A 27866-nucleotide genomic window follows, 5' to 3' on the forward strand; every position below is an offset into this window, starting at 1 on the left:
GGTATTTTAATACTATCACCTGTATGAAGCACCTCTTTCAATCTTACACTGATAATTCTGTGTTTCCTACAGTTATCAGTATCTGGATTGGATGGAGAGTCACCTAATCTAAAAACCTTGTGTGCAACCCTACATCTTGTCCAGTCATCAGGTAAAACAAAATGTCATTTCCAAACCAGGAGACAAATACTTAGTCACACTACATAAGTGGTCAAATGTGTCAACTCACTAGATAGTAGAAGGGTCGCTGTAGACAGGCACATAAAAAAAGAGAGTTAAAATTGAAACCAAGAATACAATGTTTGATGGGACAGATGTAGCTCTTTATTCAGTTTAAGCACTGTTTATTGGTCATTGTTTATTTGTACACTTGTGTTGAACTATCAACAGGATGGAATGTACAATTCATTTCACATATAAACTTCACTACTCTCTGCAAGGACTGTTCTAAAAACAATAAATAAAAGAGTATTTATGAAATAAGAGTAGGGAACACCTTCGTAATGAACATGACATACTTTTATTATCACAGCATCTAAGCAATAAATATTGATCACTTTTCTTCTAGAGTCACTTTTTCTTCCTCAATAGGTATATTATGTTTGATGTATGAAGTGTATATATCAAACCCAAGAGATATGGTATTGTCATACAGCACGCGAAATTTTGTTGGTAAAAAATAGAAATTTATTACTTGTGCTGGAGGCCAAATTAGCCATTCTGCTAGGTACAACCGCCACGCCTTATGAGTAACTTCTTTTTTTAGTGTCACCCAGTTAGAACCCTCTAATATGGCCAGGGTGAAGAAAAACACAGTTAAATATATGGGAGAAAATACAAGTTGATCCACCACAACCTTTTTCAGAACTGTCTGCAGAGATCTTCCAGGTAGCTTTTTATCTAAGTAGTTATATGTAAAGTGGCATACAACACCAACAGTAACTCCTGATATGGACATGTTTCGGGTTCTTATTAACTCCACATTTTTTCTTTCGTTATGCATCATCTCGTAATGTTGCTGAATTACATCACCAGTAGCAGAGAGGCACATGGAGATTCCAACATTGGTGAGAAGAAGGTATTTGTTGAACATAGTGTGTCCCACATTTCGACATCCACTTGCCAACTGCCTCAGCATATGGATTTTACTAAGTCTCATAAACTGCATTTTTGGCTGCCACCTACGAAATAAACACAAAAAAGTAATGCATTCTGTTCCCAATCATTCACGTAAACCATACACAAAAGGCATGTATTTAAATAATCTTACAATTCTTATGGGCAAAAAGAACAAAATAAATTTTCAGTCATTAATAGTACTACTTCAGCAGTTAACTATGAAGCAACAGTAATAATTTTATTAATATGAAATAAAGTCCAAAAAGTTATACATTGATCATCATCATTATTATTATCTTGAGTCTCTAATTTTCTGGCCCATTTGTTTCTTTAAGCACTTGGGCAAATGCACAGAGAAACTTCATTTGATCAAAACAGAATACAAGCTGCTAAAGGCAAAAAAATTTAAATTCTGACTGCAGTTTGTAATGTACTTTGGGCATCACAGAGTGGACTAGTAGATTGATTTAATTACTGGTGATATAATTAGTATCTGATATCATTAAAATGAAGCAGACTCATTCTTGAGTATCTGTAAGCATATTCTTGTTACTGTAAATGTGCTGTATAGAATTTAGCAGGTATACACAACTGGTTGATTATACACTTTACAAGAGGGACGAGCAACCATTTAACACATTAAAAAAAAAAGAAAAAGGCCAACAAAGTCAAACTGGTGAGTTCCGATGCCATAAAAATTGTCTTAATATCACGTCATTACAAACTAAAATTAATGGGAAGCCCATAACAGGTCAAACAAGGTTTGTCTATACAACAACATTACTATTGCTGTAAGACGTTTTATTTATGAACAGGATAGGATAATACTGTCATCTATCCATCCTCGATTTTCCATTGTTTGATTTTATTTAAAAAATACGTATTTAGTTATTGTCACCCTCAAATATACTCGCATGGAACGCTCCATGCGGATTTGTCACTGATGGAAACAGTGCTGGAAGTCTTCTTCTGAACTCCTTGATGATGCGAGCCACTATTTTATTTTATTTTTTTATTTATTTATTTTTTTCGCTGCTTCAGCAGACTGAAATCTTGTTCCTTTCTATGCATATCTGACCTGTGTGTGTGTGTGTGTGTGTGTGTGTGTGTGTGTGTGTGTGTGTGTGTCATCATCGTCTAACACTGGGATGCTGCACTTTGCTAATAACCTTGTAACAGACAATGTGGTATGAGCCAGTGTTTTGTCTTGATGCAGAATCCATTACTTTTTCTTCCACAATTTGGATCTTTTTTCTGATTTTGCCATGGAGTTGAGCAAGAAGCTCAAGATGGTGCTGCTGATTAACAGTTTGACCTTCAGAAACCTAGTGTAGATACACAATTCCATGAATATTGAAAGGGGTTGGGGGGGGTGGAGGGGAGGATAGGAGGAAAGAGGAATGAAGAATCATTAATCTCTTTGAATCTTCATTTGCTCATTCTTGCTTTTTTTCACTATCAATGAAGTTGGGGCCTTCCAATGCGTGGATTGGCACTTAGTTTCTGGTCATAAGTGGGGGAAAAAAAAGTCTGTCACATGCAATCACTTTTGTCAAGAAACGTAATCAATGGCAATGGTATTCAGAGTGTCAGCACAAACATTTTCATGATCTGCTTTTCATTCAATTGTCTGCAGTGCTATGTAGGACATAAAACTGAAAAATAGTGTTTTCCTGGCAGACTGCTTTTCTTGTTGTATCAGGTATATAATTTCTCTCAATCCACATGTCCTAGAATCCAGTAAAATAGTCCCTCTTTTCCCTGCATGTGTGTGACACAAATGGTGTTACGTCTTAGCTGGACTAAGTTATCTGCTGGATACATGGAGGCAATCCACCACAAAGGTGTGGCTAAAATTAGAATTATATAACGATAGACAATAATGTTAAACAAATTATTTTCTCAAAAACAATAGAACAAGTTACTAACACAAGCTAATGACTTATATAAATAATCAGTGTGGAATAGTAAAACTGGCAGGCTAGATATTATGAAGGAAAAAAAAGATTTTGATACGAAGCCCACCACTGTATCATAGGAAACAAATTTCGATGATGTGCAACAAATGCCCCTACAAAAGATGTGATAGAATTTCGGCTGTAAATTAATGAGTCATTTCTGGTGGAAAACGATGTCTGTGGAGTCAAATACTTCAATTTACTACCTGTTTTTGACATAATACATGGGAATTTCTCTTATTTTCATTGCTAGATATTACATGACAACAAACTGACAATGTGTCATGGTGAGTTAGGTATGTAGGTACACCACTTTTTCTACAACAGCCAAAACAGTACACAAGCAAAGTCAAATAAATACCTGCACCACACTGCTTTCAGTCATACCACATTACTCATACATCATGCCTCATTGTCAACAAGCTATTTGTGACCACGCCACAGTTCTTGTGGAGGAAGGGAACTTATCGGCATCAGAGGCTGGCACACATGGTGTACAAAAGCGCACTGCTTACAACACACAAAACGTTATCAAGACACTGGGGAATCCAGTGGGCATTTGGGAACTGGACTTTGGTGTGTAACAAAACGTGTCTAGGATAATGAAAGTGTCAATATTTCATGGAAAAATCCTTTTTTAAATGCGGTATAGCTGATACATAATTCCGAGTTTCCCAGATCGATGGATATGGTTCGGTGCCAGCTCTGGGAGGCCAGACCATTTAGCACGCGATATCAAGGACAGTCTCCATGATGATCGTAAAGTCTGTTGATTAGTGTTTTCCAACGGAAATGTCAGTGGTGGCTGGTGGAATGTGAAATTACCGAACAATTTGGGGTTGGCCTCAGCACATGACGGTCCAGTAAGGGATAAAGGCTACAATGTGCCCATTTCGACTACAAATACATCCATGAGTCGTCCTGAAGTGGGCATGCGTCTGTGGCAGATTGGGCCTGAATGTGTTACTATGGACTTGGATTGCTTCCCTAGATAGATAATTGACTATGTTGCCCAGTATAGCCATATTATGAGTAATATTATGGTCACATTAGTGTGAGAACTTTATCGTGATGGAGTAATATGTTTGTAGTGGGGCCAGTCTCCTAGATACACCAGTGACAGCACAGAAGTGGTTTGCAAAATTGCAGAACAGAATGAGATCTCTCTTCTCAGTTGGCTTCCTCCTGCAACAGACCAAAGCCCTATTGAAAACATACGGGCATAGATGAAATGGACCATGCAAGGAAACTGGGCTGACCCTGCGCCAGAAATTTGTTATAATCTTTGCAATGTCACTCTAGCTGCCTGGGAAGAGACAGCAGAAGATGAGAGATTTATTACGCATCTCATAGACTCACTCCCTCACAAATTGCAGGCAGTTGGTGCAGTTGAAAGTCTTTGGATGGGAAGATAAGTGGTAAAGGAGACAAGTGTTGTCTCCTTTTGAGAGCCGAATATATCTAAATAAAAACCATAAACGATTAATTATATTAACCCAATTATGTCTACAGATTAAACAAATTGATAGAATAATGCAAAAAGAAAAAGCATCAAGTCACATACAAACCAAACCTAGTTACCAGGTAGTTGCCTACTAGACCACTGAGTTATGAATGCATTATGGTATTTCTGCCAATGTTTAGATACTTCTTACCACTCTTGACTCCACATTATGAAACAAAGCACCTTTATGCGGTCTGCAATGCTATGAATCACACTGTGCAGTTTTCTCGAGTGTTTTTAGAGGATGTATCTTTAAGCTAAGTGTCAAAGAGGTGTTAATCCTTCTCTTACACTTACAATTACAACTGTTCTTTAATTTTATGAGCAGTTGTGCACAAGCTGTAATGTGTGTCTCCTGCATAACATGACAGGTAAGGAAGTTTCGGCTATGGCCATTTTTTATGGTGTCAAGTGTACATCGGAGCCTCACCATACAAAGACTGTGCCACAGGAGGCCACAGTAAGCACTATGAGTGGCGTTTGAAAAGTCCGTGCAAAGTCCGAGAGACGGCACCACCAGCACATATCGAGGTCATGTTTAATTAGTAGCATCTTTGGAAAAAACACACACCAAGTTTCAGCTATATTGGTCTATTTCTTTGTGTATCAAAGCAGTGGAGTGATTGTCAAAAAATGGATGAAAAATAATTTCGTGTGGTGATTAAACATTGCTTTATGAAAGGCAAAACGCATCAGGAGACTAAAGAGAAGCTTGATAAACATTATAATGACTCTGCGCACCTTCGATTAGAACAGTTTACAAGTGGTTTCAAAATTTTTGGAGTAGCCATATGGGCACAAGTGATGCTGAACGTTCTGGAGGTTACAACTCCAGAAATCATTGATAAAATCCATGATATGGTGATGGATGACGAAAGAGTTAAGTTGCGTGAGACTGCTAGTGCTGTGGGCATCTCGAATGAATGGGTACATAATATTTTGCATTAACATTTGCACATAAGAAAAGATGGTTTCCGCAATTGCTCATGCTTGACCAGAAACGGACTCGTGAAGTGTTGCAAGGATGGTTTGCAGCTATTCAGGAAGAATCCGCAGGACTAAGCATCGTTTCGTCACTGTGGATGAAACATGGATACATTACTATACTCTTGAGACCAAACAAGAATCTAAACAATGGGTTACAAGGGAGAATCTGCACAACAAAAGAATAAGACCATTCCTTCGGCCGGAAAGGTTATGGCGACTGTCTTTTGGGATTCGCAACGGATAATCCTCATCGACTATCTAGAAAAGAGTAAAATTATTACAGGTGAATATTATTCATCGTTACTGGATCGTTTGAAAACTAAGCTGCAAGAAAAATGCCAGCGATTGGAACGCAAAAATGTCCTTTCCATCATGACACTGCACCAGAGCACACACCTCAGCAGTTGTGGTCGCAGAATTAATGGAAATAGGATTCCAACTCCCCCTCCCCCTATTCTCCAGAGTTGGCTCCCTTGGACTACTATTTGTTCCCCAATTTGAAGAAATGGCTGGCGGGACAAAGATTTTATCCAAATGAGGAGGTGATTGCAGCAACTAATAGCTATTTTGCAGACTTGGACAATTCCTATTATTCGGAAGAGGTCAACAAATTAGAACAGCATTGGATGAAGTGTTTACGTCTAAAAGGAGACTACATCAATAAATAAAAAAGGTTTACCCAAAACACGTAAGTAGTTTTTATTTTTGCACGGACTTTTCGAACACCCCTTGTAATACTGTTTGAATAGCTAACGCATTGAAGTGGGAAGTGGGGCAAACTCGAATGACTCAAACATTAACTGAGCAATACAGATCTGGGTTCAAGTATAGTCTGGCACACAGCTTCAGCTCATTAAATGAATCAATACGATCATCATAAAACTGTCACTAGTGTGTAAATGTTTTTATATACACATGTGCCTTTTCCCCCCTTTCAAACTTGTGAGGATGTACTAGAACAGGTTTTTTTTCCTCTCCAAAAAGGACCTTCCAGTACTCTGATGATTTTAAATTAAATACTTGACCATTTGACGCAGTGGAATACTTTACCAGTGAGGAGCTGCTTGTCTGCAATGAGTGCTGCTGACCAACAAAGCTTGAAGACCTATTTATTGTCTGACAATGTGATTTAAACAGCTAAAAATTTTAATAATTTTGATCAAAAACACACAAAACACACACACACACACACACACACACACACACACACACACACACACACACACACGAGTGTGTGCACTCATGTATTTTATTTTACCCGAGGCAGTGTTACCCAGCAAATCAACTGATACAGGTCTTATCTTCTACATCCAGCCAGCATTTACAGGAGTTTTCCCTCGGTTGGAAGGTAAGTGCTGAAATCTTCCAGCTCACCGAGAACTGGCTGAAAAGAACGAATTTCAGTAATTCAAGTTCTGACCACTCATTTTGATAGTGAAATGTGACTTCAATAATACACTAAATCAAAACACACACACAGCATTCAACCTGTATCACCTGGACTGAGATCCTCAGTTATATTCAAAGTCGAGACCAAGTCCAAATATAAAATGTACCTTGTTAAAAGGCAGCACACAGAATATAAAATAGTGGGTTATCTTGCAAGAGTAAAAGGGCATATATTACAGAGCAATGTCCCATATACAAGTACATGTAGATCAGTTTGTACCATCAATGTGACCAGGCAAGAATACTCAATATTGAAGGTGATTTGGCCATTCTTACTCCCACTGATCTATGAATCACCCAACCAACATGGGGATGGTGGCCGAGGAAAACATGGGACCACTTGCAACAATGTCCCCTTGCCTAATTACTATGACAATCAGTTTTCCTAGATAACAGGGTTCTCCTATACATCAAACTGATGTACTTCTCTTCTGCTTTTGTACAAGATGAAAGAAATCCTCATGATCTGCTCTCTTCTCTCTGCTGCCTATATCCCCAAAAATACTTGGAGGACATTTACAAAGCGAAGAAGATAATGTGATGACACTGTACATGCATTTGTACCTCTGTACTGTACTACAGTTCATTACAAAATATCGTACATTCAGTTTGGGTAAAAGTCCATACAGGGAAGAGAAAACTATTTATAGCTGATGACATTACCCTACATACACCTTTCACAGAAGGCTATAGTGAAACTGTGATGAATGTTTAAAATGTTTCAAAAGGAAGATCTAAAATCCAGGTTACAGGACAGCCTGTATATCAGGAGCCCTGCATGAAAGGTGTGTTGTGGAAGCAGTACTGGCCTGCATTACTGAACTGTGTCGCAGGGACTACAAGTGGTAATAAGCACAGCTGGGGAGAGGTTGAATTGGGCAGGTCACGGAATCGACAGAGGGAGGGGAGGAGGAAATGGATAGTGAGAGGGAAGGAAGGGGAGATGCATGAGGCAGGTGGAAGGTGCTGAAGAGTAATGGGAGATGCAAAATGAGATGGTTAGGAAGATATGGTCGAAGAGAAGAGTGAAGAGAATGTACGAAGAGAGGGGAAGATGAAGAGACAAAGAGTGGAGATGAGGTAATAGATAAAGGTGGGAGGATGAGGTGGGCAAATGGAGGGAGGAAGAGGTGGATGGCTGGTTGATTGGGGGAGTGGGGGACAGGTTTAAGGGAACAAATAACAAGGTCTTCAGTCCCTTGGCCCACGAGTGGTGCATCCAGATAGAGACATCTACCCCACAACGTTTTCTGACCTAGTCAGGAGATTCATAATGCTAAAAGCAAGAAGGCTACAAACATAATGGACATCTTTTGTACTGTCAATAACAAAAGCAATGTGAAGGACATAGGGAAGTAACAGGTGGGTGTCCCTGGGGCTCTACATGTGACTGGAGATGACGCACCCACGGCTGTCCCACCCTTGATTCATTATAGTCAAGAGCAACCCCTATTCAACACAGTGTGACACACAGAATAGAAAACTGTGTGTAGAGGGAATGAGGCAAACTGAATTTTAAAAGTAATTTACACAGAGTAAAAGGGGGATGAAAGATAAGCCTGGTCAAGGAGTATGAGTTGGGGAAGTGCCAGACCTAGCAGACACCTCCATCCATCCTGCCTCTGTTCTGGCAGTAGATTGCAATCTTGTAACTGAGAATAAAGATCACTTTCATGGAAAAAAACTGAGAACAAATTCAACCATCCCTGAATCATCTTCCAATATTAGAGGCAATTAATCTGGAAGTTCATCCTTAACACTGAGAGCAAAAAGGAGAGGGTATTCTGCCAAGATAAGAGTTCTCGTCTCTAAGGCTCTGCAACTGCAATGTAGGAGTGGCTCATTGCACTGTGACAAAGCAAGCTGGGATAATTTTAATTCCCCTGCCGCCTTAAATTCGTTTTGTTACTTTCAACTATTTACCATTAGCATACGTGAATATAATCTGTACTTTTGTAAAAGAGAAAGGTTGGCCCTCAGTTTTAAAGAATATAACACCAGATCGAATTTTGTGCTCAGTTTTATGTATGTAATTGATTTTCAAATTTATTTTAACTATTCCTAGTTAGTATCCTTCATTATATGGTGAAATCAGTAATTGTTTCGTAACTTAAATTTTATTGTTGACTTACAAACAAATATAAATTCTGCACTAATTATAAACATTTGGAAGACGAAATACTAGTGATCTTAATGTATCTATTTGGCTCTATTCGAAAACATGTTAGCAAAACCAGCCCTGAATTAATTCCAAAGAATTAATAATTTTGTCGTAAGTATTGTTTGTGTAACTATTTGTTAATTTCACGGTTTAAACAAATAATTCGGGCTAAACCTTGTAGTACAAGAAACTGTTAAAAGGAAGGAATTTTTCGACATATTCAGTTAATTGAATGAGTCAAGTTTTAGTTGTAATTTCTGTAAATTTAACTTCAAACAATGGGTAGTTTCAGTAGCTATTATTGTGATGATATATAGCAGCCCGATTTTTGGTCACTAGACAGTCAATCCACGGCCAAGTTTCAGATGAGAAACCTGTGTTGGGATAACAACACTGCTTCAACTTAACTGTGGAATAAGTGCTAAACAATTAGGCCATGTGGAAAAACAATGACAGTGTCTGCTCCATACATACCTTTCTATTCTTCAAGAACTGTGAACTTTGTGGTTAGGTTTTTACTGCTCATAAATGTTCAATAGTAAACTACTGTAGCAGTATATGGATGTTTGCATTAACACTATTAATGAGACTTACCGAAAGTTGAAAAATAGTGCACTGGCCATATAACTGTGTATTATTTGGGGGTTGTGAAAAGTGAAATTAAAGTACTGTGAAACAACTGTGCACCTGTCGACTACATTATTTACAGGAGTCCATAACCCATTATTCAGCCAGTGTAGCCATGCAGTATGTCGACACCGAGGACAATAAATGAAATAAATAGAGCAGGCAGATCCGCTACAACACAAAATAAAACTATGGTTTAATCTGGTATGACTGATGTAGAGATGATGTGCGACTGTGTATTCCTTCTGGGAGAAGTTAAGGGAAGACTACTAAGCTGCAGTAGTCTCTTTGATAGTGTGGAGTTTATTGGATGGGGCAGTAGACCAGCGGATGTTCCGTTTCCGAGGGAGCAGAGATCTCGCGTGCACCTACAAATCACATCTTGGGGTCGGCAAAGCAAACGGGAAGCAAGTAAGCACTGCTCCAGCCAAACGGTTGGCCAATTGATTTCCTGGGACACCCACGTGACGTGGGACCCACAGAAAGACAACTGAACAGGCTACACGACGAAGGTCAGCAAGAAGCTCATGAATATCAAAGACCAAAGGGTGACAAGAATACTGTCAGTCAACAGCTTAAATACTGCTGAGTCAGATACATATTAACACACAGTCGAGGGATGCATGTTTAACAAAATGAAGGGCTTTGCTAACAGCTGTCAGCACTACAGTAAACACACTACACATTCCTGTCAACAAATGGTGTTCCATACCAGCAAGGGATGTAAAAGCATATCCCATCTGATTCGCAGCCTTACACCCATCAATGTTGAACTTTCGAAAAACGGGACGTAACAAGACACTGAAGGATCTTGGGGGGACAACAGAGACTAGACCCTTGGAACAGATCAGTCTAATCCGTGGCCTGGGCACCATCCAAGGAGGATGAGGCAAGAGCCTGAAGTAGTTCCCAGTCAGTGAAGGGTCCATTATGGGATTGAGCTTGGAGGGGAGTGCAACATAAACAGATGTCTTCAACTTGTTGCTTCTGCAGTAGAAAGGTAGCTGGATAGGAAATGGATGGCAATGCTGTTGCAAAGTTGATCACAAGGTATTCTGCTTGAACTGATAGATTGGTACAAAGACCATGGAGCTTGGGCCTGGGAGGAGGTATAGAGTTGACTGTGCTTGATTAGATAGTGAACCTTAATGAGAAGTCATTTAAAAGTGATAAGGCAGGACTGTAAAGGACGATGATTGAACCATTACGGAGCTTGTCGGCAATTTAAACAGCTAAACTGCAAAGTCTTTGGTCCACAACGGCATTGGCTGATGATGGGAGGACCTGTTGAAAGGAGAGTAGCAGTTCCAGTGGTGTGGATGATATCGTCTGAGTTGCCTTGTACAACCTCCTCACCAATACAAACTGACAGAGGCAGCAAATGTAACAGCAAAGGCATACAAAGACCAATTGGCTCTGTGAAGTGTCCAATGTGGTAGTCAGTCTGGTGATGGCAAGGAAACAGGACAGTCACCAGAAAGCAGTCACTGTCATAAAAGTCGTCATGTAGTGACCAATCTAGTGAAGCCATAAGGTTTGGGAAAGAGGTTGTTAGTTTGATAGCTGAAAAGTTCTAAATTGTGGGCTCCATATGGTTCCCAATGTGGTCAATACAACATAAGGAGCCTGCTGGGAGAAGGATAAGCATTGCAAATGATAATTACTGAGGTCATTTGTGCCCACAATGCTATGGCTTCCAATGAGGTATCAAGGGGAATCCATGCACTGATAACATATGTATGAACCAAAATACAAATCCCACCAGATGCCCTCTTGGAACCAACACAGTTCTGACAAAAAGCAAGACAACCACGGATTATTGGAGAATGGTATCTGTGAAGTGTGTTTCTTTAAGAGCAATGCAAATCATAGAAGAGGAGGTTGTAAGATGTAGCTCTGGCAGGTGACAGTAGTACCCACTACAATTCCACTGAATAACCACTTGACTGGTGGCCAGGTTGTGTGTGAAGGGGCCTGGAGGACCAGTCACATAACAGAATCATTGCCTGTCACCAGTGGGATGGAACCACATTCACAAATGTACTCTCAGAATCCAATGGCTAAGATAAAAACACCTGTATCTGTACAATTATCCTTGGGCCGTATTTGTACATGCCTGATAAAATGTCTGCCTTGCCACTGGAGATTGATCCAGAGCTCCTCATGTGTCTGGAGCATAAGATCTTTCTGGAAGATGATTCCTTAAGCCATAACCAAAGTTTTGTGTGGGATATTGTTCACAGGTAAGTCATCTAGACAATCACATGCCTGTAGATTGGACAGCAGAGGAAGTTTTAATTAATAATGAACCATTTCACATTTTTCCCACAGATTCAGCTTCCCCAAATTTGTTTTCTAAGCTTTCGACAAGAAACAATGGTTTCTTTGCAGTAAAAGTATCCCCATAAGTCTGAATATATACTAAGTATTTGGTGAAGTATTCACTCCCACACATCTGGTTTGTCCCTCTTCCCACAATGTAAACAAGGAAAGAAACATTGTGAGATCATATCTCTCTTCATTATAATAATATACCCCTCTGAAGAGAATGTTTAGGGCCTTGCGGCCACCAGAGGAAGAAAGTTAAATTCGCTTCATGTATGAATTTTCCACCATGGTACCACCCACTCCAAACAGGGGACCTGTCTATGGGCTCCACTCATCTATAGCAACGGTAACCTGGCCAGTAAACTGTTGCCTGCAGTCCCCTGCCCCAACCATGATAGGCACATACACCTTGGTTTGGGTGGGGAGTTTCCAGCTCAGGCACCAACAGTGCGAACCCTGTGTGGTCAGAGCTACCAACATTCTGGTACTTGACGACCCCCCTCCACAATAGAATGGCAACCCTGCTAGGTTTTGTGCGTAGTCACCTTGCAAGAAAGGAAGAAAGCGAGAAGGGAAAAGCACAAAAGCAGAATATACACTGCACTGGGTGACATCCCCTTCAGCATCCACACTTCAGCAAAATTTCGAAAAGGAGTTCAAAGTCAAACCCAACAAGGAAACCATATAATTAAGAATGAAAAGTTGTAGAATGGCAGAAGGGAATAAAGTGAGTGTCCAAAATCACAAACATGATCCAAGCACAATTGGCACGAAGAAAATTATCCAATGGAAAAGTAGAGGGATAGACAAAGGCTAGGGCCCACTGTGGGCAAGCACGTACTCACAAGAGGGATGTGAGCCCCCTTGGGTGGGTGGAGGAGGAGATGAGGTGGACACAGAAACAGGATGGAGGAGATGGGTTTAATATATAAGGGGCATTACTAGTGTAAAGTAATGGTAACGATTTTATTAACTCAGTACACAAACTCAAAAATAGTTGCCAAAACAGTTGACATATGTACCCCATTGTGACACTAGTCGGTCAATTCCATCCTTGAAGAAGCTAGTAGGTTGCTGTCAGATACAGGCCTGGACACAGTCACACACTTTATCGTCCATTGTGAATAAATGTCTGCGAATAGTTTGTTTTAGAGGTCGAAACATGTGAAAGTCACACAGTGAAAGGCCAGGACTGTACGGTGGATGTGCCAGTGTTTCCCACTGAAACTGGTGCAATGTTGTCTTTACCACATTGGCCGTATGTGGGTGGGCAGTATCATGCAGGAGGATAACACCACTGGACAACATGCCTCAGCATTTCAACTTTATGGCTCGTCTACGGTTTTGTAAAGTGGCTTGATAGCGCTGGGCACTGATGGTGGTTCCCCATTCCAGGAACTCGACAAGCAGTGGGCCCTTGTGGTCAAAAAAGGAAGACATCATGACCTTACCAGAACTGGTGTGCACAGTCTTTGATTTCTTTGGAGGTGGTGAAATCACACGTTTCCACTGCTTGCTTTGATGCTTGCTTTCCAGTTCAAAATTGTGACACCATGTTTCGTCACCTGTGACAATACGTGACAGAAAGCCGTATTCTTCCTCATGATAGCATTGCAGATGACTCACAGACATGCCATTCAAATATTGCACTGTTTGGCGATCAGTTGGTGGGGAACCCACTGCACACAGATTTTTCAAAAGTTCAAGTCATGCATTATGGTGTGGGCAGTGCCCACACTATTACCCAGTATCCAATGGATCTATTCCACGGTGATTCTGCAGTTGTCCATTCCACAACACTTTAACGACTCAGACCGTACTCACCGTACACTGCCTTCATCCTTCTATACATTTCATGGCATCCAACTCCCTCTGCCGCCAAAAATCTGATCACTCCTCGTTGTTCCTGCTTACTCGCCTGCATGTTCGGTAGTGGACGATAACTTGTGAGACCACCTTCTCTTCGGCATGAAATCACACTGGTGCTATGAAACATCAAATGGCGCACACGCAGTTACATGGTGCCACCATATGTGTAAGGCAAAGGTAGACGCACTGACCAGGTTTCATTTGAATGAACCTCACATGTGTTGAACGCACATGTGGAGGAAGCCACGCGGAAAAGACAAGTGTATATACACAAAGCAGAGTGTATGTATGTACGTATGTCTTCTTCCAAACACTTGGATCAATTTCATCAAAATTTGGCACAGAAACAGCAGGCCTTATGAAGATGAGCACTGTGGGTATTACAAGCTGCTAGATCCAATAGGAGTGGGGATATGGGCAAATGTGTTTCTTCCAGCCTGTAGGGTATAGACTGTCCTGCACAATAGGCAACTTGTGTAGGTACAGTAACAGCTTGCCAAATCAACCTGCTCTACAAGGCAGCCTACATGTCAGGCACGAAAGTGTTCACTAGGCCCCAACATGTAGCTTGCCCTGCACAATAGGCGTGTTGTGCTGGAATAGTTTCAGCCTGCTTTGCACGGCAGCCTGTACATAAGAGGCAAATAAATGATTTTCGAGCCCTGATGTGCAGCCACCCCTGCTTGATAGGTATGTTGTGGGAGTAGTATCGACCTGCTTACCTGAATTGTATTGCAGGGGCTACACAAGTCCACGAGAATGGCTGGGGATAGACAGACACAGAGGAAACAATGGACAGAACAAGAGAAAGAGGGGGAGCGGGAGATGCATGAGACAGGTGGAAAGTAAAGAGGGGGTAGTGTGGGCAGGTGGAAAAGGAAGCGGGAGGTGTAGATGGAAAGTGAGGGGCAAAGCAGTGGGGGAAAAGCTTAGTGATACAATAAATCTCATTATAGAGAAAGCCACAGAAGAGACTTATTTTTTTTCTTTAGAGAATTATTAAGTGGTGGTTCTCTGAAAATTGATTCTTCCTAAACTCTGAGAAAGCACACTAAATTCTGTTCTGTACAACAAATAAAAACATATCAACACCTGAGGTAGCCTACGAACAGGAGTCAGTAAGTAGGGTTGAATGCTAGAAATTTTTGGGTATGCGTATTGATAAAAAATGTCATCCGACTACGGCCTCCCGTCAGGTAGATCATTTTCCAGGTGCAGTTTTTCGATTTGTCGGCACTTCAGTGACTTGTGCATTGATGGGGATGAAATAATGATGATTAGAACAATGTAACACCCAGTCCGTGAGCGGAGGACATCTCCGACCCAGCCGGGAATTGAAGCTGGCCCTTAGGATTGACATTCTGTCACACTGACCACTCAGTGAAATGGAAGAAGCATCTTACCAAACTTTTCAAACAATGAAGTTCAGCTACTTTTGCTCTTCATATAACTGCTAGTCTTGAAAACAAAGTTTCAACTGCCTGACATCTTGCATATTTCCCCTCAGCAACGTCTTACGGAATAATTCTCTTGAATAACTCGCCACTTCAGAAAAAAAGTATGAACCACACAAAAGCTACCGGTAAGAATAATATGTGGTATTCACCATGATCATCACATTATTAAAGCTTTCAGAAGCTCAGAAAGGAGTTCAATATACAGCAACAATAGTATAGTGTCCAACAGGAAGCAAAACACGTTTTAAATCTAACCCAAAGCCATTTCTTCTGGACAACTCCTATTCCATGGAGGAATTTCTGTTAAAAGCTGGTAGCCTGAAGGAAAAAAAACTTGTTTTTGTGCAGTTATATGAGCAGGACTAAAAAAATGTGTGTTCATTCCCTAAAAATCATGTACACAAATCCTGTAAACTGACTCATTCAATTTGATAAAATAATCATTCAAATGATATATGGACTTGTAGCTCATTAACTTTATTGCAGCGTCACTCCAGCAGGAACAGGTCCCTTTCCAACATGACTGACAGAAAGTGATATGCACATACTAGCTCGGTAGTGGACATGATACACTCCTCCTTACATGATATCACATTTTTTAAAAACAAATATCTAAAACTGAACATGAAAATAACTAACCTGTAACAGACTGCCAAGTTTCCAGTCTGGCTGGTTTCTGATAGGTCGGGTCTAATTAGTTAGCATCATTGATGTACAAAGTGCTAACCACTTTTCATTATTCACTGTGTTTGAACTAATGGATAACAGACCTAACTATCATAGGATGATCCCATAGCAATGCAGCTGTGGGATTTTGACACACACCACATACCAAATAAACAGTTTTGCTAATAAAAGGATAACAACAGATTGGATCGAGGGGAAAGTGCTGACAGCACCCCACTGTCTTGTGTAAGTTGATTTACCAAAGTAGTACTGTTAAGATGAGCTGTGTGACACCGGAAAAATGTTCTTGTCCAGAGATACCATTCTCAGTTTGCAACTGGAACTTCAGCTTCGCCTGGAAACCCGAGAAGAGTATCACAATTTATTTCACCGAGAGAGCTTATGAAGTCACATTGTGACAAAGCAAGTAGGGATAATTTTAATTCCCCTCCTGTTTTGCCATCTGCCTCCTTAAATTGTTTTTTCACTTTAAACAATTTACCATTAACATACATGAATTTAATCTGCATTTTCATAAAAGAGAAAGGTTGGCCATCATTTTTAAAGAATATAACACCAGATCGAATTTTGTGCTTAGTTTTATGTATGTAATTGATTTTCTAATGTATTTCAGCTACTCCTAGTTAATATCTTTTATTATAGGGCGAAATCAGTAATTGTTTCGTAACTTAAATTCTATTTTTGACATACATACAAATATACATTTTGTACTAGTTATAAACATTTGGAAGAATAACTATGAGTATTCTTGAAGTATTTACTTGGCTCTATTCGAAAACGTGTTAATCAATTCCAGAGTAATTAACAGTTTTGTGAAAAGTATTGTTTATGTAACTTATGTTAATTTCATGATTTAAGCAAATAATTTGGCTTAACCCTCATAGCAGAAGAAACTGTTAAAAAGAACCAATTTTTCGATGTATTCAGTTAATTTAATGAGTTAAATTTTAATTGTAATTTCTGTAAATTTAACTTCAAACAATCTGAAGTTATGTACCTATTATTGTGAGGCTATATAAGGGCCCAGTTTTTGGTCCATGGGCGAGTTTCAGACGAGAAACCTGTGTTGGTTAGAACAACAATGCTTCAACTTAACTGTGGAATAAATGTTAAACAATTAGGCGACGTGTAAAAACAATGACAGTGTCTGCTCCATACATACCTGATTATTCTTCAAGAACTGTGAGCTTTGTGGTTAGCTTTTACTGCTCTTAGATGTTCAACAGGAAATTATTGTAGCAGTATGTGGATGTTTGCCAGCTAATTATTAATGAGGCTTATGGGAAGTTACACAACAGTGCAATGGCCCTATAAATGTGTATATGGGGATGGGGGTTGTGAAAAGTGAAAGTAAAAGACACTGAAACGCAACTGTGCATCTGTCAGCTATATTATTTACAGTAGTCAGTGCCCAAATTACAAACCCCATTTTTCAGCCAGTGTAGCAATGCAGTACGTCGACACGGAGGACAACAAACAAAATAAATAAAGCAGGAGGAACCGCTACAAAATCTTTGTCCAAAGGGAGGTGAGAGGGGAATAACAAAAGAAATGTAAATTATGGTTTAATGTTCCATCAATGTTAAGGTCATTTGAGGTGGAGCTCAAGCTTCAAATGGTGTAAGGTAAACTAAGGAAGGAAATTGGCTATGCCTTGTCCAAGTAAGTTTTCTGGCATTCAGATTAAACAGTTATGGAAAAACCTAAATCTGGCTGCCATGATGAGAATTTGCACTGCTGCCCTCGCAAATACAAGCCCAGTGCCTTACCCCTGCACTAGCTCATTCGATGAGAGATGAAGAGGACACAGGCAGTAATGGCATACATCACTGAGAAAAGTAGACATGACTTTCAGTCTACTCACCCACAGAGACCATCCTTTTTGTGGAGGTTATAACTCTTGTTTGCCTCTACAAGGAAGTCCTTAACATTCTGATGCCAATGTTAAGTGGTCTTCCATATGCTGGCTTCCAGTTCCACAGCTTTGATGAACCCATTTATCTTTCTTTGTGATCTATGAAACAAATAATGATTCAAGTTTTCCTTTATCCTTAAATTTGACCAAGTTTCTGATTTTTTTGACCCATTTCTCATGCAATAACAGGATTTTGCCATCAAGGTGCAGTGATTGATATCTTGTGGTCTGCCTGCTGGGATAACATGGCAAGGTGAGTATCTGCTAGTATTTTCAATCTGTACTACTATGTAAAGACAAGTCATAGTTTAAAGTTGTTACCAAAAATCTCTAAAAATTCTAGACCAAGTTATTTCAGATTTTCACACATTACTCTAGTAATGTTCAGGAAAAAAAAGAAGAGAGAGAGAGAGAGAGAGAGAGAGAGAGAGAGAGAGAGAATCACTCACCATGCAGCAGCAGGGGAACAGACAAACAAAAAAGGTTTAACCTTAAAAGTTTTCGGAGCCAGTGGCTCCTCCTCCTGGCAGGAGAGTTGTGGGGGAAGGAAGATGTTTGAAGGAAAAGGACTGTAGAGATTTAGGAAAAGGGGTACAGCTCAGAAAAGTCATCCAGAACCCTGGGTCAGTGGAGACTTACCGGATGGGACGAGAACGAAAGACTCATCTGCAGTCTATTTCCTTCGCCCCTCTTCCTTCCCCTTCAACTCTTCGGCCAGAAGAAGGCTTCAAACGTATGTAAAAGTTAAACCCTTTTGTGTGTGTTCCCCTGCTGAGTGAGTACTTTTTTATCTGTTCATTTACATTATATTGTCCACAACTGATCATTTTTATTCTAATAATAATGTTCAGATGGACATAGGCTACAAATTCTTTTAATATTATAGTAGGTGTGTGTGTGTGTGTGTGTGTGTGTGTGTGTGTGAGAGAGAGAGAGAGAGAGAGAGAGAGAGAGAGAGAGAGAGAGAGAGAGAGAGAGAGAGAGAGAGAGAGAGAGATGCGTGCACGCACGCGCACAGCGCGAGTCAAGAGGAAAGGTACATGCTTCAAGACACAATAGCATTAGTGATTCTGAACAAAAAAACTTCATATGGACATATGCCCTATTGCGAACGGTTTCCGAGATAGAGCACGTTTTATATCACTTTTGTGTGTTTTTCTTTAATAACTTTTCTTTGATAACTTTCCACTGAACATGTGTCTCAGTACACAATTAAATTGAATTAAATTTTCTACAAAAAAGGTCCTACTTATTTTTTGTCTAGGACTAATAGTTTGCGCAGAGAGATCACAGGAATATTGAAAATCTTGCGCGAGGCGTGTGCTCTGTAGCTTAGGTACTTTTTGTAGGCCAATTTGAGGCAGTTTTCCGACTTGTTAGACCACAAGCATCCTGTATCAAAATGCTCGTCTCAACTTCCTCTATATTACTATGGTACATTGTAAGCAATGACAATGAATAATACAGAAAATTACAGAAATGTACATTAAAAGTGTTCTATCTCGGAAACCATTTGGAATAGGACATATGTCCACATCCAGCAAAAATCTCAGAATGTTCTTCACTGATTTACTTCAAATTTTTATCTGCACAGCAACTGACTATATAGTTTTAAATATATACTATATACTTGATGCATAGGCACACATTTTTGGCAAAAAGTTAATAAGTTCTGGATTAATTTCCTTTTAATTTGTGTACAATATTCTAACAAACATTCAGATGGACATAGACTATATATCTTTTTAAATAACACTGTATAGGTTTTCTGTTAAAACCAAAAGCTTAGGAACAAAATAAAATAAGAGAAATAAAAATAAAACGCTATGCTATGAAAATGTATGGTTTAGTTTTCTATATCATACTCAATTTTAACTATGATATCAGGGAATTTAAACCTTTAAACAAATTGTTTCCCTTATACATATTCCCTACTCTTTACATACAATTTTAAACAAAATTCTCATACACAACAGTGGCTGTTTCGTTTTGTTCCTCACATACAGTTTCAGCTGAAAACAGGAAAGTTGCATATATGGCTTATTAAGTTAAGATCAAAATATGACTACAGAATCTGAATTGTGTGAAACTTTGTAGTCCTGCCTGGTTGCACCTTAAAACCATGTGAAATACTGTTGCTGGAGCTACTATCCTCTGATCCAGCAGCTGAAGAGGTGTCTTATACCCCATACACCAACGATCCCAACTTATTTACCCATTAATCCGTTTCCAATTGAGTTTTCCTTTGCAACACAAATAAACAAGGCTGAAAGTCAGAGAAAGAGAAAAGGGGGGGGGGGGGCGGAGAGCAGGTGGCAGAGAGGGAGGAGGAAATCGTCATAAAGGGGGGAGGGGGGAAGAGGAGGAGAAGATGGACAAAGAGAGAGAAGAGATTGAGATTAAGACATACAGCCAATTCCCATGCATATTTAGTAATTGTGAAGCAATGATGGGCTGGCTAGTGATTAAAGAAAGCCACATAAGCTTTAGTATTACACATTCATTGTGTTAAGATCAGTTTCCTTCACTGAACATCTTCAGGTTACTCAGATGTACTAAAGGCATGACATAAATGGTTTTACTATCACTGGTGATGCCAAAGACCCAATCCACAAACAATGATCAGAAACATTCACTGACTGCCTGGTGGAAGTATGACGAGCAGACATGCCATGTTTCATACAGTAAACACTTTACAAAAAGCAGTTGCAATGCTATTTGGGGAAAACAATCATGCTGAGCACTCAACAGACAGGACTAAGAAAAATCACAAAACTGCAGGTGTGAGAGGCCAACAGCCATCAAGAAACCCAATAAATGATTTTGTATCTAAGATGGTATCATAATAATGTTTCAAAACAAAGATTCGAGTCACGGTCCAGCACACAGTTTTAATCCGCCACGAAGTTTTGTATCAGCACACATTCCACTGCAGAGTGAAAATTTCATTCTGCACAGATTGCAAAGAAGAAAGGGTTGTAACATCACGGAATCAAAATGTCAATTACAAACAAAATATTCAGCTAGCCACATAATAAAAATGTTGTTTATACCAATGACATTATCTGTATGCTTTATTAGGTTATAAAACTGCATCAGGGCAATATAATTTGGTTCACGAAGACAGACCAAGGAATTACCCGAGTTATTTCTGGAATAAAAAAAATGGCCAGGAACTCAAAGTGATTAGCGGAAACCATGGAAAACCGGCACAGTTTGTCTATTGATCAGCTAAACAGAGGTTTTAGCCCTTTTCCTCCTTTTAATCACATTTCAGATTGTAAAAAATTATTGAATTTCAGCGTTTAGCGCAACAATGTAGATTAAAAAAAGATTAAATATTCAAATAGAAAACCAATGTATTAAAAGTGACTGGAACAAGGCTTAAAAGCAATGATAGGGACAGCGTATCTAAAAAAAATGACTGGAGACATGTAGCACTCACAATGCTTTACATAGCAAGCCCAATGATGATGATTCCAACAACAGAGCTTGCAGTCAGCAAGACATTACAGAAATTTAAAAAATAAGAAATCAGCAGGCATACTTGACATTCCATTCTCGTATTCTGATGCTACATTCTGAGAGCATACAAACCCCATTAACAAACATAATAAATGAATCGTTTAGTTCAGGTATTTTTCGACAGTACGATTGCTAGTGTTCAATGTCCTGTTGACAATGATGTCATTAGGGACACAAACCACAAGCTCTGATCACAAAGGACTGTTAAGAAAGTTGACCATGGCCTTTCAAAGAAACCATCCCAGTACTTGTCTTAAAACCTCAGGAAATCATGAAGAACCTAAATCAGGATGATCGGCTGCAGATTTAGACTGTCACCCTCCTAATGCAAATCCAGTGTGAGCAAGCATGAATTGTGCTCTTACTAAAAAAAGGTATACAGGACAGTCACTACAGTCAGCATTCTCAAAAATCTGAATCAATCACAAGTTAAACACACAAAACTTTTCTAATCAAGTACAGTTTGGTTTCGGAACTGGGAGCAGTACAACACCGGCCATTACAGAGTTCACAAGACTGGTATTTAAAGTTCTTGACAAGCACGACTGTGTTACAGGCATATTATTAGACTGATCCAAAGCTTTTGACATTGCCGACAATAGAATACTATTAAACAAGTTAGAGACATTAGTAGTAAGAGGGCCTGCAAACGAATGTTTCCAGTCTTAGTTGGTAAACATGGTGTGAAAGGCTGACAAATGTTTAGTAAAACAATTATCAGACAAGAAAAATATAAACGTAGGTGTTCCCCACAATACTGCATTAGGTCAAATTCTATTCTCCATATATCAATGCATTTCCAGACAGTAAAGATACCGAGAAAAACTTCTCTTTGCTGATGACAGCAACATCCTAGTTACTAATACAATACCAGAACTCCTATTACAAAAAGCAAACATTTACATTTCAATGGTATGTAATAAAACCGAACATAAAACAAGTTTACTTCAGCATAAAGAAGGAACAATTCTGTCACATTATGCACAGATGCTAAATTTATAGATTGTATAAAAAACAATTTTTTAGGGATGAATATTGATCATCAGTTAACACTGAATGAACATGCTAAGCTACTGGCAAAAAGAACATAATCAACATGTTATGCTCTTAGGGTTCTATCATTAGTTTTTAACTGCCAATGTCTTGTTGTGACATACTATTCTTATGTTCACTCAGTTCTTAGCTATGTGATTCTCTTCTCAAGATCACAGGCATGGACACAGCTTTTAAACTGCAAGAAAGGACCATACGACTAATATTCTTAAGTATGTGTCTGGCTAATTGTACAGAGCTGTTTGGAAAAGCAGATATCCTTATGGCACCAAGTGAGTGCATCTATCAATGTGTTATGTATATCAGGGAGAACATTATCATGTATTTTATTAATAGTTCTACATGCAATCATGGAATAAGAGCTAATTTGGACTTATATTTTTCAAGTAAAAACAAAAAACTCAAAACAGTATTTTACAATGTGAAATAAAATACTGGCAAAAAGATTGTCATCAAAATGTTAGGATTGTATAATACGGTGCCCAAGGAGACAAAAAGAGGTTAATAAAATATCTCTCTTTAAAATGAAAGTTAAAATGTGCTTTGCGAGTTACGACTCATTACGTAAAGGACTCTGAGAAGTGGTTAATAATGAAAGGGAATACAACATGCTATCACTTTACAATACATGATCACAATGTAATACTTTTACAAGAAAATCAGGTGCCAAGACCTGCAGAATGGACATGATTACAGTTTTGCTATTTGAGTCATTGTAGACAGGAACCTATTTACTGCATGGGTACCCAACTTCATAGGAATGATGTTCACTCTGTGCACTGCAAGATTTGCATTGTTAGTAGTGTTAGTGTCATGATTTGCTGTTAAGTGGCAGGACTGGTATGGAGACAGTGTTGAAACAAGCATCAGTGTCAATTATAGCTGCATCAACATGGGTCTGGACAAGGTGAGTAGGACTTAATCGTAAGGCTGGAGAGGTCCACTGGGTTTCAAGAACATGATCTGCAAGTTAGAAATAGTTGGCGATTTGGTAATTCCTCTCGGGAGAGGCCGACAGCCAAATGGATCACAGATTGCTGAAGAAATTACTGTTGCCATGGCTGAGAGTTCATCACACAATCTGCAACCTTCAAGCAGTGGATGAGCTGTGCCATGACAGCTGAACATTACATACTCCATCGTTCAACATGTGCTGTAAACAACTGTGAAATGGTGTCTCTAGTGCAGTTCCAGGCTGCTTTGTATGCATATGGTCATCACATTGCACAATATTTGTAACCTGGAAAGTAAACGTAACCCACAATTAACAGATGTTACTGTCTCATACGGAAATTAATGTGTGTTTTCTACAATTGTTTACTCATTGTTTCTCTTCCACATGTCCTCACAAATTTTTCCACACAGATTCATTGTCCTATTATCACTCTTCTCTCATGGAGACTTCTCAATTAGCGAAGGTTTGATTAATACCACCCTCTACTGTGTACTATAGTAGCCTTGTTATTATCCTCAGTTCAATATCTTTCTTGTTTGCCTCAGTTTCAGATGTGGATAGAGGGGAAAACAAAGACATGACTGGGAAATAGTGGCATGTCTATCAGCTTGCAGTCAGTTGTCCACAAAGGGGCACAGCAGCAAGAGCATGACTCCAGAGCCAGAAGTAGCAGGTGTCCTTTATATGTGCAGCGATGCAGAGTAAAACTGTGTTTCTATCAACGATCATACAATATTTAGGGACCAACCAAATGAGGCTTGTCAGTAGTTAAGACACTGACCTAATATTTATGAGGATGTATTTTGAACTGTCGAGCCACCCCGATTTACGTTTCCATACTTCATTTCCAGATACAGTACATTGCCTTTGATGGAGAGTTCTCGACGTATGCAGAAATAACTACAAGCATGCCCAATAGATGAGTGACGGGGGCCTTGACGTCCATGCTGAATATTAATGGCTTTGTGGGAAATATTAATAATAGTCTCCGACTTTTCACAGACAAAGCAGTTACCTGTAATGAAGCACTGACTGGAAGAAAGTCTGCAGATCTTCAGTCAGAGCTTGATAATATTTCAAAATGGTGCAAATACTGATAATTTGCAGAATGAGATTTTCACTCTGCAGCAGAGTGTGTGCTGATATGAAACTTCCTGGCACACTAAAACTCAAGGATTGGAAGTGTGTAAAATGTTTGTCTGCCTACAGATCGCTGGTAAAATGTATTCAGATCACTGTATACAAAACCCGACTAACAGGATATATTGAACAGATACAAAACAAGGACAGCATGAAAGTTCACAGGGTTGTTCGACCCTTGACAAAGTCACGAAAATGCTGAAGGAAATTAACTGGCAAACACTTTATGATAGATGCACATTATCCTGTCAAAACTAACTTGGAAAGTTTCTAGAACAAACTAAATGTTGAATATATGAATATACTGCAACTTTCTATGTATCACTTCCATAGGGATCAACAAGGCAAAATTAGAATAACTACAGCAAGCACAGAAGCATTTAAGCTATCGTTCTTTACATCATCAATGGAATAAAAGTCCTAATAACTGGCGCAATGGATCATAGCTTCTGCAATGCACTTCATGGCAGTTTGTAGAATACAGATGTAGATGTACAGGCAAATGCCAGGACGGTTCCTTCATCATGGCCACAGCTCTCACCTGTACTATCCTCGTAAAATTACTGTATATATATTTTAGAGCAATTTATTTTCATTGCATTATGACGACGAATTCAATGTTATTTGAAAAGGGTCATAGGCTGTATCAACAAACAAAAAAGTAAAATCGTTAGCAGACGATTTCTGCGATTTCCCCCATAACACACACACACATTATTGCACACTATAACACGAAAGAAAATAGGCCTATTTTGTTGGAAAATAATTAACGTAAACAAATTGTACAAGAACAGTGATATCTGTTATGTTAAAGAACACGATGATCACATAACGAGAAGATAGGTTTAATCAGTACAAATGCCATATGCCTATTTATTTTAACTTCATGATCGTAAAGCCAATACAAGGAGGGCAAGAACCTTGATGGAGTTGTGGGCTACATCATAGTTTGGCAAGTCGGTAATTTAACTAAATTCAAGGACACTGATCATGTTAAGCAAAACTAATATCAGATTTAATGATTTAAATAACACTGGAAAAAACGAGTCTTTTTCTCCTACGAAATCTGCAAAAATCAGAAGCAGACCCTCCCCCCGTTTCACTTAGTGGCGGCTCCAAGTGTCTTTCAAGAATTCATACATCATCATCAGTGAAGAACTGCAGAAGAGGAACAGTATTTGGGAAGATGTATGCAATCTGACAATTTACAATTCTGCGTCTCCTTGCTGCGTGTACTCAAGAGGCACAATTTCACGGTGCTAATGTACACCTACGTCCACATTTCACGATTACCTTACTGCGTTTGATGAGGAAATTTTATTACATTGTAAAATCTGTAACAAAATAATTGCAATAACTTTTTCGCAAAAAGTGCTTACACATTAAAGGGACTAATAACCCACAAAAACGGAAACTAAAACGAAGGTGCAGCAGGCCTACGACGTTAATTCTCAGCCTCCTATTTGGATGCTTCTCTTTCGAAATGCCATCCGGTATCAAGATTTTCGTCACAAATTTCGTTCAATCGAATTACGGAGTAGCTAGATAATTTGTGACAAATAAATGTACTTTTCCATAACAACTTATTAACAAATGATTACCAACTCACTCACTTCCCTATATCTCTAAATGTACAGCACGTAAAATCTCAGCACCTTGTCTGAAACTTTATAGGACGACTATTACGAAACATCTCGTTGTTTCGCACATTAATCACACGGGCAGTACTGTCTATAACATGCACTTCAAACACGTGCACTCTGTTTATGTCAACTGTAGCCGTCATAGATGTTCATTAGTAAGTTATCTGTGAGAAGCACAACGTAGCAATTTAATACATCCAACAACATTACTGTTGTAAAAATTGGGCTTCCAAGCCATTGGCATTCCCGATTTCATCATCCCACCTCTCTCCGGAACCCTTTCCCATTCGCATTTAGTCAGTTTCAACTAGACTTGGCCACTGTTTCTGTGTTTCGATACAGTGTATCGATACGTGGAACCGTTTCAGTGTTTCGGAACGGATACGGTTCACTGTTTCGAAACAGTGGTGTTTCATTCCACCCCTGTCTCGGATAACTGGACCAGATTCGGTCTCGAGTCAGACACAGAAACTGTATCATTGTTTCAAAATAAGGCTGTTTCAGTCCACCAGTGCTTGGAACGGACTAATTCTATCGAAACAGTGATGTTTCATTCCCCTCTGTGTCGGACGAGATTCGGGCTCGGTACAGGTACTGAAACACATTTAACATACCACTTCATGAAACACTTTCAAGAGTGTCAAAATCTTTTTGACAAGCAATAGCATGAAGCGTAAGATACCCGAAAATAAAGCTTCGTTTCTAGCTGACTGTCATATTCCGAAATGGCGTAACATCTGCTTTATAAACACTAACCAAGCAATAAAACAACGCATACTATTCACATTCAAAATAATAAATATGTGAAAATCATTCAGTTAAATTACACTTTTTGATAACATACGCTTCTCTGTTCATGTACAGTAATCATATTAAGAAACGTAAGCAAGCCTACAACATTTTGAATAAAAAAAGGCGTAGAGTGACAGTTATTAGACATATACATAAATTTGATGTAGGTATAATTGCAAGCAATCTGTTTGACATATCACTGATAGTGTAATGGTGAACGGGAAGGACTAGGAAGCATGGTGAATTTATAGTAACGGTTCGAAACACCTTGAAAGACAAAATTTTTTTCTGTTATATTTTGTAATTTATTCGAATTATTCGGCGTTATTTGTGAGTCTATAGTCACTGTCCCTATTATCCACAATGATTCCCTTTGTGTGCGTGGAAATTAGCAGAATGGGTATATTACCGATACTAACGGAATGTAGGAATCCCAGTAGCATATCCGTTGTTTCTGCAGTTAGCTCCCACCTCCAGTTCCGTTCGTGGTGGTTCTTCTGTCTTCAGCCATGGCTGTCCTAAGCCAATTGAAAAGTATGAAAGTCACACAACACGAAAGCAGCGCATTTGCTGCAGAAATACGAAACTGCCAAGACGCCTAAGTGATAATTTCATACTTTCTGCGATATGATTAGCGCTCTCGCAACTCATTTGTGTTTATGTGTACATACTTATACAGTAGAGTGTAGACAGTCAA

General features: G+C 39.2%; 1 protein-coding gene across 10 annotated transcripts; it reads right to left on the bottom strand.

Moving 5' to 3' along the window:
• Positions 1-342: 342 nt before the first annotated feature.
• LOC126475118 (mpv17-like protein 2) lies at positions 343-26674 on the bottom strand. Of its 10 annotated transcripts, none has more exons than XM_050102711.1 (4): positions 26390-26518; positions 18011-18160; positions 6827-6952; positions 347-1181 (listed from the first exon to the last, which is right to left on the bottom strand). In XM_050102711.1, exon 4 carries the CDS (start codon positions 1166-1168, stop codon positions 554-556), a length of 615 nt encoding a protein of 204 aa, XP_049958668.1. In that variant the 5' UTR covers positions 1169-1181; positions 6827-6952; positions 18011-18160; positions 26390-26518; the 3' UTR covers positions 347-553. The 10 variants fall into 10 exon arrangements, 7 of the variants coding, with proteins under 7 accessions (XP_049958663.1, XP_049958668.1, XP_049958669.1 ...); XM_050102707.1 differs by having other exon boundaries at positions 348-1181; positions 6842-6952; XM_050102709.1 differs by having other exon boundaries at positions 348-1181; positions 6842-6952; positions 26348-26476.
• Between the last annotated feature and the right edge of the window lie 1192 nt (positions 26675-27866).

This window comes from Schistocerca serialis, chromosome 4, assembly GCF_023864345.2.
Source record: "Schistocerca serialis cubense isolate TAMUIC-IGC-003099 chromosome 4, iqSchSeri2.2, whole genome shotgun sequence".
Taxonomy (NCBI): Eukaryota; Metazoa; Arthropoda; class Insecta; order Orthoptera; family Acrididae; genus Schistocerca; species Schistocerca serialis.